Below are 12900 nucleotides of genomic sequence, written 5' to 3'. Positions count from 1 at the left end.
GCATTCCTCATCTCTCTGTCTGCTTTACCCAATGACCTCCTGTTAAATCCTCATTCTGGTCCCCCATCATACTCCCCAGTCAATGATATTTTCCCAAAACCTGCTTCCCAAAATGTGATACAAAATCATTTCCCAACCATTTGGGAGGCAGATCTGAGTCTTCACACTCCTGCTGACCGGCTCCTTTTCTATAGCCCTAGTGGCTTATCTCTAACATTTAGGTACTCAAGTAGGTGAGTCATTGATTTCTCAGTAACAGTTTCAACATTTCTCTCTAAAGCTATTTGGTTGCAGTGATTCTTCCCAAAAAGTAAAAGAAATTTCATTTTAAAGTTAACTTAAAAACTTTATACAGACTTTCTAACTGAATCATACACTATTTTTTTTAACATTCAATCCAATTAATATTTATTGATCTTCTTCCACACTGCAGGCACCATGCTAAGAATGGAGGGATAAGAGATTTGCCCTGCACTCGCAGGCCTTACATTTGTGGGGGACATAGACTAATAAATAGTCAGTCCTATCAATTCATACAAGGAAAATTTAAAAGTGCAACTCTAAGTCAGACAAGAACTGCAACAGTCAATTATATTTAAATTCTAAGAGATGACAGATTAATTTTTAAGTATTAAAGTTAAAAGCAACACATCCTTCCTGCCATAACGATTGAAGGTAATGAAGCAGAATGCTTTTCTGGTACTTCTGTTTCTCCAGGAATAAAAAGAATGTTAGCATGTATATGTATTGCGATGCACAACTGTTATTTATGCTTCATTATTATGCAGTAAATCTAAATTTGCAAAATAGGCTCCTATCTTTTCCATTCATATAATTCAAGGGCACTGTTCATTGAATAAATCCAACATTCATTCAATAGAAATTTCATCAGTACTCTCTGTGTCCCAGCACTACCAAGGTCCTGGGGAAATACAGATGGAGGACATAGTTCTGTCCCTGAGAAACTGGCATTCTAATAGAAGAAATATCTATCTGAACAAGTCATTGTAAGAGTGTGTGAATAGTGCTTTGAGTCCTCTGCACACAGTCGTAGCAGAGACCTTCTTAGTGAAGGAAATCAGGTTGAGGTAGGTGCTTGATCCATGGCTACATTTAGGCATCTGATGTAGCAGTTAGGGGAATTCAACAATGAATAAAATAAAATATCTCCTTAATTTCAATGGTAAATGGGGAGAAAAATGAAAAAAGGTAATTAGAGATAAACAAAGATATAAGACAAGTGCTTTTATGGAAGCAAAAGTGCCTGGAAAAGCAGCAAAGGGAAGACTGCTTTCTTTCCACAAGGCCATTGAACAAAGCTTCATAAAGGAGGTGGCATTTGAGGTAGTTCCTTGGCTTATATTCTGGAAGATTCTATTTATACCAGCAGACATAAATTATTTCAGTTCTGAAGAGGTGTTTTTTAGACTTGCTCTACTTAAAGTCTTTACTGTGAAACAGCAAAATGCAAATATATTTTCTGCAGAAAGAATCCACCCAAACACCTTGACATTCTCATTCCACATATTTCACACATGGTATCTTTTATGTCTGGGAAAGTAGACTAGGAAATGGTTCAAATACCCAAGGGCCTAAAAACATATATTCTGGAAAGTGTACCTAATACCCAAAAAAGGTCGAATTGCAGAAGAATTCATTTTGATTGGAAAACAAGCTGTTCACTTGTAGGTATGGAGCAGATGCTGCAGTTTACACATGAAGGAAGTGAAAAGAACCTCAGCTTTCAGGAGATTCCTCCCACAGTCTCTTCTTCAGTCCAGCAACACTCCCATACCGATCAGAAGTGTCACAATGTAAAACCGATGGGGGCAGAGGATAGTTTATATAGTTGTTCAAAGGAGGAGAGCACTTCTGACTGCTGTTTCCAATCTTTGTTGACAGTGATTTAGGACCAAAAGACTTGTATATAGTATAATCACAAGGCAGGGAAATAATTATGCTGAGGGTTAAGATTCTTTTTGGCAAACAAAAGAGGTAAGTGGCTCCCCTCAAAAGTATGTGCAACAATAGTGCCAAAGCAGTGAAAGTGCTTAGGCCATACAAACCAAGAGTTAAATGAGAATATTTGAAAACTGATTAAAAAAAGAATGTCTATTCTTCTTTGTTACTATGGAGAAAAACATTATCATCAGCCAGAGAAACTGTGCAACTATAAAAGATAGACATTGTTGCAGCCAAGTTATTCATGCAGAGAAGCCATGAGAAAAGAAGGGGTTGAATTAGAGCTCCCATCAGCATAAATATTGATAGCCGTTGTGAAGCTATGTTATGAGGATATCTTGCTTTAACTTCACGAGTATCATTTCAATAACTTCTTTATATATTCTACTTTTATGCAATCTGATTATATTTATTTATACTTCTAAATGACACCATGAGAATGGGCTTCAGTAGAACAAAAGTCCTAAGACCAGAATCTACCATCAAATTTCATGGCAGATTACATATTTCACATCAACTGTCTGATCACCCAAAGGGGAATCTATCTTGAAAAAAAACATATCTCTTAAACACTCAAATGGTTATAATATTTCCAGAAATGAAGAACTTTTTTGTATTTACCCCAAAATGTCCAATTCTCCTGGCCATGAAATTACTGATATCAAATTGGGCAGACTACCCAAATTGAGCAGATTATCCCTACAAACTGGAATGTATACAGATTAACCAAAGCGCTCTGCATCTGCTTAAAATCATTTAAGCTCCACTTGCATACATTTTAATTTGTATGCATAAAGCCCTAGATCTAGGAGTTATCAGACTAAGTTCATATTTAGAGGAACACAGGGCTCTGAGCATTACACAGCCAGCTACTTACAAACCATTGCATGTGCTTTTTCCATTGCATCTTTTCTTCCAGCTCTCATGGAAACAAGCATTGCCACAGCCCCTTGATGAGCCAGCAAAGCCCAGTCATCTGGCAACCATGACTGGTCTCTGGCATCTGAGAAGAACATCAACTAAGGAAAATGAGAGGATAAAAATAAGAAGTGAACACAGACAATTCACTTCTCACCCCCTTAAATTCTGCAGTTTCATTTGCTTCAGTCAAAATTAATTTTGATCTGAATGCTGTGTAAATGAATGCTGGAGCCTTAACCAATTTTCAGACCACTTTGTCATGTGCCTCATATAGAGCATGGTAATGTTATTACTGTTTTGAGTGCCCATATAACATGAGTCACTGATAATATTTTAAATAAGGGCACATTTCTTGTCCAATATGATATTGTGTGGCAAGTTTTAGCTTTGTCACCTGTTTATCATGAGAATATGAAAAAGTTTCACAATCTATTTTAATTATACCTTTACCTCATCATTTAAATGAGAGTAAGAAAACCAATCTTTTTTAATAACTTACAAGGCCTATTCATTACTCAAAACGAACAAAAACAATTTGCAAAATCAGTGACTGTTTTACTTTAAGAAAAACTCATACAGTCTCAAAGAATGAGATGCCACGTGAAATAGAAGTAACCAATCACACCATCTTGTATATAAAAGTCCTTTTAGGCTAACTAGTAACTCTAAGTCACCCAAAGTTTCATTGACCTGTCCTCTCTAGGTCAGAGAGGTATTGACAGGATTACTCCTTCATAAGGAATGAAAAGGCCTGAGGTCAAATTGTCTGAAACTGCTTATACAGACACTCAGCAGCTCCTCGGTAAGAATAGAAAAATAAAGCTGAACACACTGTTAGACAGGATTATGAGTTTACATTCCCTCCTTCCATTTGAGGACATTTCCAAAACGATAGTTTCAGGCTTCATATATACTTATCACACAATGTGCCACCATTATGAAATTTAAGTTCTTTAAAAATGGGAGAAGAGTTCTCCCCCTGCCCCCAACCTATGGGCCACTAATCACAGAGCCCAGGGAGCAAAGCATGATGACGGAATACCTAGCTCCTGCAGAAATATGAAGTCAAATCATGGCAGGTCCAGCCAGGATTTTCATAATTCTGATAGCTACAGGAAATTCCATGGCATTTCCTGAGCATGAGGTCTTTTCAATGACATGTTGAAATGTAAACAGGAATTGATTATCATCTCACAATTAAAAAGACTAAGTGTCATTTACATGGTTAATTTGTGTGTGTGTGTGGAATAGGCAAAGTCTGAACATGACATAAAATATATAAAAAAAAAAAGTTTAATAGAAAGAAAGTCTCTCTCTTTTCCCTAATTCCAACGTATCAATTCCCCTCTCGAGAAACAATCTTATAAAAGATAATAAATGCATGCATGCATGTGTGTGTGTGGGGGGGGTGGGAATAGCATGTTAGACTGTTCTAATTTTCTTTATTTAACAATGTATCTGGTATTTTGTTCAGTTACCACTGAAGAAATACTTATTCTTTTAAAATGTTGCATAATATACCAAGGCCTTCCATAATACATTTAATCAGCTCTCCATAAATGGGCAAACAAACTTGTTTCAAAGCCTCTGCTATTACAAATCATGGTGCAATAACTATGCTTAGATAGTCATTTTGCTCAAGTTACAGAAAATATAGGAAAATTCCTAAAAGTTAAATTGGTAGTGAGAGGATATATACCCATAAATTTTTAAACAGATTGTCCTTTATCAATTTAACATTCCAAAAGAAGTATAAGATCAAGTGCTTCCTCAAACTTCTGACAATTCCGAATTGATCAAATTTCTTTATTTTCAATATTAATCTGATAGATAATGCTACATCATCCAATATTTGAGTGAAGTTGGACATCATTTTTTAAGTTTAAACATCATTTGTGTTTGTTATCTATGACCTGTCTGTTCTCTCTTGTACATTTTTCTATCAGGTTGTTTTCTATTATTATTTTTTTAATTGTAGGTCTTCTCTATTCAATAAAGAGTCTCTGCAGCACCAATTTAAAAAAAGTACAGGTGAACATCTCTGATGAATATAGATATAAAATCCTCAACAAAGTACTACCAAACAGAATTCAACAACACATTTAAAAAAATCATATCTCTGATCACAAAGATATACAAAGAACTCACACAGATCAACAACAACAAAATAAACAATCCAGTCAAGAAATGGGCAGATGAAATTAAAAGACATTTCTCCAAAGAGGAAATGCAAATGGCCAACAGGCATATGGAAAAAATGTTCAACATCCCTTATAATCAGGGAAATGCAAATCAAAACCAAACTAAGACCTTACACCAGTAAGAATGGCACATATCAAAAAAACAAGCAACAACAAATGTTAGCAAGGATGTGGTGAAAAAGGAACTCTCCTACATTGCTGGTGGGAGTGCAAACTGGTCCATCCACTATGGAAAGCTGTCTGGTGGTTCCTCAGTCTACTAAAAATAGAGCTACCATATGATCTGGCAATTCCACTACTAGGGATCTACTCAAAGGACACAAAAACATTGATTCAAAAGAACACCTATACACCTATGTTTATTGTAGCACTATTTACAATAGGTAAAACCTGGAAACAATCCAAATGCCCAAAAATAGATGACTAGATCAAGAAGATGTGGTATATATACACAATGGAATATTATTCAGCAATCAAAAAAGATAAACTCATGCCATTTGCAGCAACATGGATGGAACTAGAAGGAATCATGCTCAGTGAAACAAGCCAGAAGGAAAAAGAAAAATATCGGATGGTTTCACTTATATCAGGAATATAGGGGAACCAAATAAGACATCAGTGTAAAAAAAATAATAACAGTACAAGACACAACAAAGCAAAAACAGACAATTATAAATCAGAGACATACTGCAGGAGAGGAGAAGGGAGAGGGTTCGGAGGGAGGAGCACAGGGGACTGTGGTGATGGTGCCAGGTACCTTGGGGAAGGAAATTCTATGGGGATGCAATCTGAGGGGGTGGGGGGAAGCAAATATTGTTTAAAAAAGATTTTAAAAAATCATATCTCACAACCAAGTGGGATTTATTCTAGACATGAAAGAATAGCTCAACATATACAAATCCATTAATGTTATTTATTGAATCAACAAAATGAAGGATAAAATTTGTGTGACTATTTCAATGGATGTAGAAAAAAGCATTTGATAAAATTCAGCATCCATTTAAGATAAAAGTTGTCAATAAATGAATACAGAAGGAACATACTTAAAAATAATGAAGGCCATATATGACAAGCCCATAACTAACACTACACTCAACATGGAAAAACTAGAGGCTATTCCTTCTGAGAGCAGGATCAAGAAGCCAAGAATGCCATTCTCACCACTGTTATGTAAAATAACATTGGAAATCATGGCCTGAGCAATTAGTCAAGAAACATAAAAACAAGCATCCAGATTGGAAAACAGGAAGTAAAATTGTCATGCTATGCAGATGTCATGCTATGCAGATATATATATATATATATATATATCAGGTTGTTTTCTATCATTATTTTATGACATATATATATATATATATATATATATCCCCAAATACTCCAGCAAAAAAACTGACTGATAGAAATAATAAGCAAAGATAATAAAGCTACAGGTTACAATATTAATATACAAAACTTTACATTTATATATACAAAAATGAACTCGTAGAAAGAGACATAATGAAAACAGTATCACTTACAAGCACAGCAAAAACTAAAATACTTAGGGATAAATTTAATCAAGGAAGTAAAAGACCTATAACACTAAAAACTATAAGATATTATTGAAAAAACTGAAAACACAAAGAAATGGAAATACATTCCATTCTCATAGATCAGAGGAACCTATACCACTAAAACACAAACAATGCTGTAAACCAATGTTACTGCAATAAAAAAGGAATTAGTATTTCCAAAATGCCCATTCTACCTAATGCAATGTACAAATTTAATGCAATTTTAATGGCATTATTCATACAACTTGAACAAAAAAATCCTAAAATTCATATGGAACCACAAAAGACCTTGAATAGCCAAAAAAGTGTAAGGGTCCCTGACTTTAAACTAAATTATAAAGCTACAATAATAAAAACAGTATGGTACTGGATTTAAAACAGGTACGCAGAACAATGACATAGAAGCAAGAGCCCAGAAATAAAACTACATATCTATGGACAACCAATTTATGACAAAGAAGCCAAAAGCATATAATGGAGAAAGGGAAGTCTCTTCAACAAATGGTAAAGAAGTGTGACCTGTACTCCTAAAACATATAGTGTTGTAAACCAATGTTACCTCTAGATTCAAGCATACATATGTCTACACACATTTACATACATAAACATATAAATAAATGTGTTAGAGAAATAGTCAAGAAGTCCTAGATGGTGTCTTAAGAACAAGTGACCAAGGACATTTTTATAGCCCTTTGACCCATTTATGTTTGTAAATGCAGAGTTTCTTCTTTAAATAATAATTACAGGGCCTCCCTAGTGGCACAAGGGGTTAAGACACAACCTATGAAGCTATCCCCAGCCACTGAAGTGCAGGTTTGATCCCTGGCCAGGGAGCTACCCACGTGGTGCAGCAGACCTCTCCTGGCTCACGCATTGCTCCCCTCAGCAGTGTGTTTCAGTCAATCTGCCTGTTCTGTTCCCCACTCTGTCTCTGGTGAGTCCTCTCACCCCACCCCCAACACCTCTGTCCTGTACCCCAGTTCTTGTATACATAAGTAAATAAATCTTTAAAAATAAATAAATAATTACAGCTTAATTGGAAGTGTTATAAGAAAAAAATAGAATAAAATTAATTAAATATCCTATTTCATATGAATCTCAAATATTTATGGGACCAAAGGAAATAGGAAAAAGAGCAACCATCTGTTTAAAATTTAGCTGCCTTGACTAGGTTAACTTTAATGCAAATTTAAAAGTAAATACAATATTGACAGTCTCTTATTGTTTTAGTAGAAGCCCAGTCAATTGTAGCACTGTGTAAATATGTATTTGTTCCCTTTAACCATTACTAACTCATCCATTCTTTTATTCAATAAACATGTATTTGCTGAGCACCTATGGCACTCAGAATTGTGCTGGGTGCTAAAGATACAGTGATGATCAAAACAGACTTAGTTCTTGGCTCCATGGTATTTATATTTCACCAGGGGAAAGAAAACAAATAACTGCACAAATAATTAGTTATAGTAACAAAATGTGCTATCAAAGAAAAATAAGATATCTAACAAAAGGGCCAGAGAAAGAAGTATTAACATAAAAAATGAGTGTCACTGATAAATCTCATTCATTAGGCATACAAAATTCTAAATAAAATATTATCAAAAAGAATATAGTAACATCATGAAAGAATAATCACCATGACCAAATGGGGTTCATACAAGGAATATAAGGGTACTTCAGTATTAAGAAATCTGTTCACATGATTTGCCATATTAGAACACCAAAAGAACAAAATTATATTATCACCTTTATGCATGATGAAAGATATTTTATAGAATTCTCCATCTATTTTTAATTAACTAAGTATACATATTTTGACTGCTTACTTCATTGTAGCACTTTTCTCTGTACTTTGTTAGTTCTAACTCATCTTTTAGAGGCAAGTTTATGCTCAGGTCCTACAAAGTCTAATAGGTCTTAGTAAAGATTTTGGGTGGTATCCTAAGGAAAATGAGCAGTAGCTGAAAGAACTGAGCAGAAGCATGATGTGATCTTATTTGCATTTTGAAAAGAGCATTCTGTGTATAGTATGATGGCCCAAGAGCAGGTTTGTGGCAACCAAACAGGAAGAATAGTTCCAGTATGAACAAAAACTCTGCACCTGCTAGTGAAGAAACTGGGAAATTATTAAGAAATTTAACATGAGGACAGCTACAAAGAATTACTGGATAAAAAGATGACACATGTAAGGAAGTATTTTAGGTGAGTTGGAAGTGGGAGTGGGGACAGAGGTATTACAGTTAAAAAACCAGTTAGGAAACTATAGTAAAAGATAAAGTCCTGAGATGTGAACATCTGAACTAAGATGATGGTAGAGGAAATGAAAAGGAAAACAGAGGTGCAAGAGGCTCCATGCATTGTAAAAAAAATCCACCTGCACCATGACTAGGGGAGCATGTGTTGCCTTCATGCAATGTGAGTTGAGTTCCTTTCGGCCCAGATATATCTTACTCTTTTTATTGCAGCAGTCAGCACAAGTTTGACAGAGGTAGGCTAACAAAAAAAAAAAAAAAAAAAAAAAAAAACAATAAACAAGAGAGGAAATGGCATGACAAGGAAAGATATATTTTTGAAAATTACATTCAGAATCTATGGCTCTTTTTTCTGCTTTTATTTGGGTATGGGCAGGGATGCTTTCTCTATATGGCCTCGTTAGGAAGAACTGTCACAGACTAGAAAAAAACTAAAGGGAAATTGGGACCTCGCTGGTGGCCTAGGTGTTAAGTCTCAGCGTTACCACCATTAGGGACTGAGTTCCATCCCAGTCAGGGAGCTAACCCACATATGGTGCAGCACACCACTCCTGGCTCACCCACTGCTTCCCTTAGTGGTGTATTTCAGTAAATCCGCCTGTTCTGCTACCCCTCTGTCTCTGTAAATATCCCCTGTACCTCTGACCTATACCCCAGTTCTTCTATGCAAAAAAAACAAAAACAAAAACAAAAAAACGACTAAGGAGAAACAACAACTAAATGCAAGGTAGGATCCTGGATTGTGTCCTAAAGCAGAAAAAGGATTTGAAAAGGGAAAAGTGGAGAAATTTAAATAATGCCTATAAATTAAAAAATAGTATCCTAAGTTTGATAACTGTACTAGGCTAAGGTAGATATTAACATTAGGGAAAAATGGTTGAAGAATATGTGGGCAATCCCAGTAATATATTTGTAACCTTTTAGTAAGTCTAAATTATTTCAAAATAAAAAGTTAAAAGTTCAAAATATATATAACTATTCTCACTGATGGCAAATCTATTTTTTTAAGCATGGAACTTATTTTTAAGAAGAAAGATGCAGGCAGAGTAAAGACTGGTGGAAAGTTCAGTAATTTATCTGAACAATAAATTGCTTTTCAAAGGGGAGACTGATTAAGCAAACATGGTGTGACTATAAGTAAATATGAGACTGTTTTCTTTTACAGTTCAGAAATGGCATCTAAAGGCAATTCAAAAGGATAATTTCTAAAGTATTTTTTACAATGACAGCATAGTTGGATTATATAGAGTGACTGTTTTGAAGAATAGCACTAATTTAAACAGTGTATTTTACAGTATATTTATTTTTAAAATCACTCTTCATTACCTTATGGTCATACCTCAGGGTATTAAAGCAGTTTCTGTGCACTCAGAAAAGTTAATTGAATGCAATAATTTATCACCTCTCCTTTAGCTTTATAGTGCAAGAGTATGAGTGATTTTTTTAAGCTCCTCTGTTATGAAGAATCTTCTCATTTTGCCTTTTTAAGTTTTAAGCAAATATATTACTCTTTAGCAGAAGTGTACTCTTCTATGGGGGCGGCAGTGGGGGAGTACAAAGAAAAACAGTAACACAGAGAGAGTGGCCAATGGGCAATGTATGGTCAACAAGATCAGTTCTCCCAGGTCAGACTCTGTTGGTGTCACAGTGTAATATATCTAGGTCAATACCAAGCAGCCACTAGACATATTCACCAATCTGTTGGTCATAACATCTGCAACATTTTATGGAGAATTCATAACTTGTATCTTATCCATTCATAGGCTTACAGATTTGTGTTGGAAAGTCTTTCAGTCACATAACCAAAAAATAAAATATATTAAATTATGCAAATATCTCTAAACAATTACCCCAAGAGGCATCATGTTATGAGCATGTCTATAGCAAAAGAGGCAATTTATTTCCCTAATGAAGCAACATGGTATAAGATATAAGCCCCATGTCTTAGAATCAGCCTTAATTTCTCTTCCTTTTCACCACTTAACTCGTCTCTATTTTTCCTGTCTTATAAAACAGATGCAATAACACTGTTACCTTCCAGGGAACTTATGTAAATTAATGAATAGGGTTGTAAAACATCTGCAAACATGAAGTGTTACATAAATAGTTACTAATTCCTTGAATGTATTCATTGTATTGCCTACTTTGAACCTTAATATTTGCTTAGAATTCTACGCTTCAGATTTCCCCAAGGAAGAAATTCTAACTTTACTTGCCTGTGGCTTATAGAAATTTTTTTATATAAGTACAGTTCAATAGGATGCAGAATCAGGAATAAACATAACTAACTAAAAACCAAACACTATTCACAAACGCTATAAGCTTGTGAATGTACAAAATGCACCTTAGTAATACTTAAGCACATTCGTTTGGACTTCCAGTTGGGGTCTGTAACAGAAATAGCAGGACTGTGCAGTTAGATAGTAAAAATTTAAGTTCCCAGTATAATGTCATGACTCTCAAATTGTATGCTTAAACATAAGACTTTATTTTCTAACTATCCACAGGGCAGAGTCCTATAAAGACTAAAAGAAAATTTTTATCAAACAAGATTTGAGTAATTTAGTCTCTAATGCTCTAGTTTTATACATTTTCTCAGTGAATCACCACTACTCATGCTCAACTTAGTCATCACCAACTTAAAAACACAGTATCTTACTAAAACTTACTGAAATGATTAAATGAGATAGCATATGAATATTCTGCATAGTATCTGTTATGTAGTAAGTACTCACTAAATAGTACTTACAAGAAATTGGTATGTAATTAATTAACTCTGACAAATCAGTTGATCTCTGAAGTAAATGATATTATGGAAGACTATTAAATCCATGACAATGAAACGCAAGTTGATAAATATTTAACCCATGTTTTCATAAGAAATGCATCACAATGATAGTGAAAAGATTAAGAAAACAAATATTCTTACTATAATAATCTTACTTAAATTATTAAAAATTATTAAATTCATTTTAATATGCTGATTTTTAAAAATATAACATAGATGTCATAATGCGTAACAATACAAATTCAATAATGAATTGAAAATATATATGTAGATATTCTCCTCAAAGGCTTCATCACACTAAGATGGTAGGTAAGAGAAGTAACTGTCATTCAACTATATTGCACTCAGATTACATAACTGAAAGATTAATATTATGGCAAGTCCATATGTAATCTGTATAAATGTAGCAGTATGAAAAAATAGTTTTCAATATTATAACTTGGAACAGTTTCTATTATGTAACTGAAAAAAAGTTCACCACCTTAATCCATTCAGATATAAAAAAACAAGAAACAGTGATGCAAAGAAATCTGTTCAATGAGGCTGAAGGGCTCACACTGACTCAGGACTGTACAGCTATCACTAATGAGCAACAGTTTTTAGGATAAAATCGTAAAACCACCATGATGCCACAATTCCTAAAGTTAACATAGAAGAGAAACTGTATGTGTACTGACTGTGGAAAAACTCTCAGCAAAAGATTAAAACTTTACGTGCTGGGAAATTTACTGGACAGAAACTCTGTACTAGCAGGCCTTTAGACAGAAGTCAGAGTTGGTGACTTATCAGTAGATTCCTGCAGCAGAGAAATCTTATGGGAGTATCTATGGGAAGTAGTATCTATGGGAAATATCTAGCTAGGAAATCATATTTTCAACTGCATCATTTAATTCCTACAGGAGAAAAACCTCTATATGAATCAGTTGTGGCAAGGCCGTCCCTAACAGGTCAAGCGTAAAGAAACCCCCAGTTTCTTAACATTTAAAGTAAACCCTATTAATGCAGTGACTTTGTTAAGGGCCCCATTCAACCACCCACACAGCCCTACAGCAGATCTCAGTGTACATCACAGCATACATGAGAGGAAGGCCATTTGATTTTTCAAAGTGATAAAGCCTCCACATAGGAATTAAATCTAATTATAGAGACTTCATGCTGCAGAGAACCGTTAAATGTGTGACCTGTGAGAAAAACTTCCACAAGGAATTGCTAAAACTGTACAA

At 34.6% G+C, this 12900-nt stretch overlaps 1 protein-coding gene across 11 annotated transcripts in view; it reads right to left on the bottom strand.

Annotated features, from left to right (window-relative positions):
• Nucleotides 1-12900, bottom strand: part of RAD51B (RAD51 paralog B) — a 538718-nt gene that overhangs the window by 315235 nt on the left and 210583 nt on the right. For 10 of the 11 annotated variants that reach the window (XR_008550226.1, XR_008550227.1, XM_054691203.1 and 7 more), the window contains exon 8: nucleotides 2844-2981. The exons of the other annotated variant lie outside the window; for it this stretch is intronic. Coding sequence is in view for 8 of the 10 variants with exons in the window: in XM_054691203.1 (XP_054547178.1) it covers nucleotides 2844-2981 (138 nt within the window). In the remaining 2 variants the exon portion in view is untranslated. The remainder of the gene's footprint in view (nucleotides 1-2843; nucleotides 2982-12900) is intronic. 11 annotated transcript variants of the gene reach the window in all.

This window comes from Talpa occidentalis, unplaced genomic scaffold (genome assembly GCF_014898055.3).
Source record: "Talpa occidentalis isolate TD23 unplaced genomic scaffold, MPIMG_talOcc4v2.1 talOcc4.11, whole genome shotgun sequence".
NCBI classification, from domain to species: domain Eukaryota; kingdom Metazoa; phylum Chordata; class Mammalia; order Eulipotyphla; family Talpidae; genus Talpa; species Talpa occidentalis.
The sequence above is the reverse complement of the archived record's forward strand: the minus strand, read 5'-3'. Positions and strand labels throughout refer to the sequence as shown.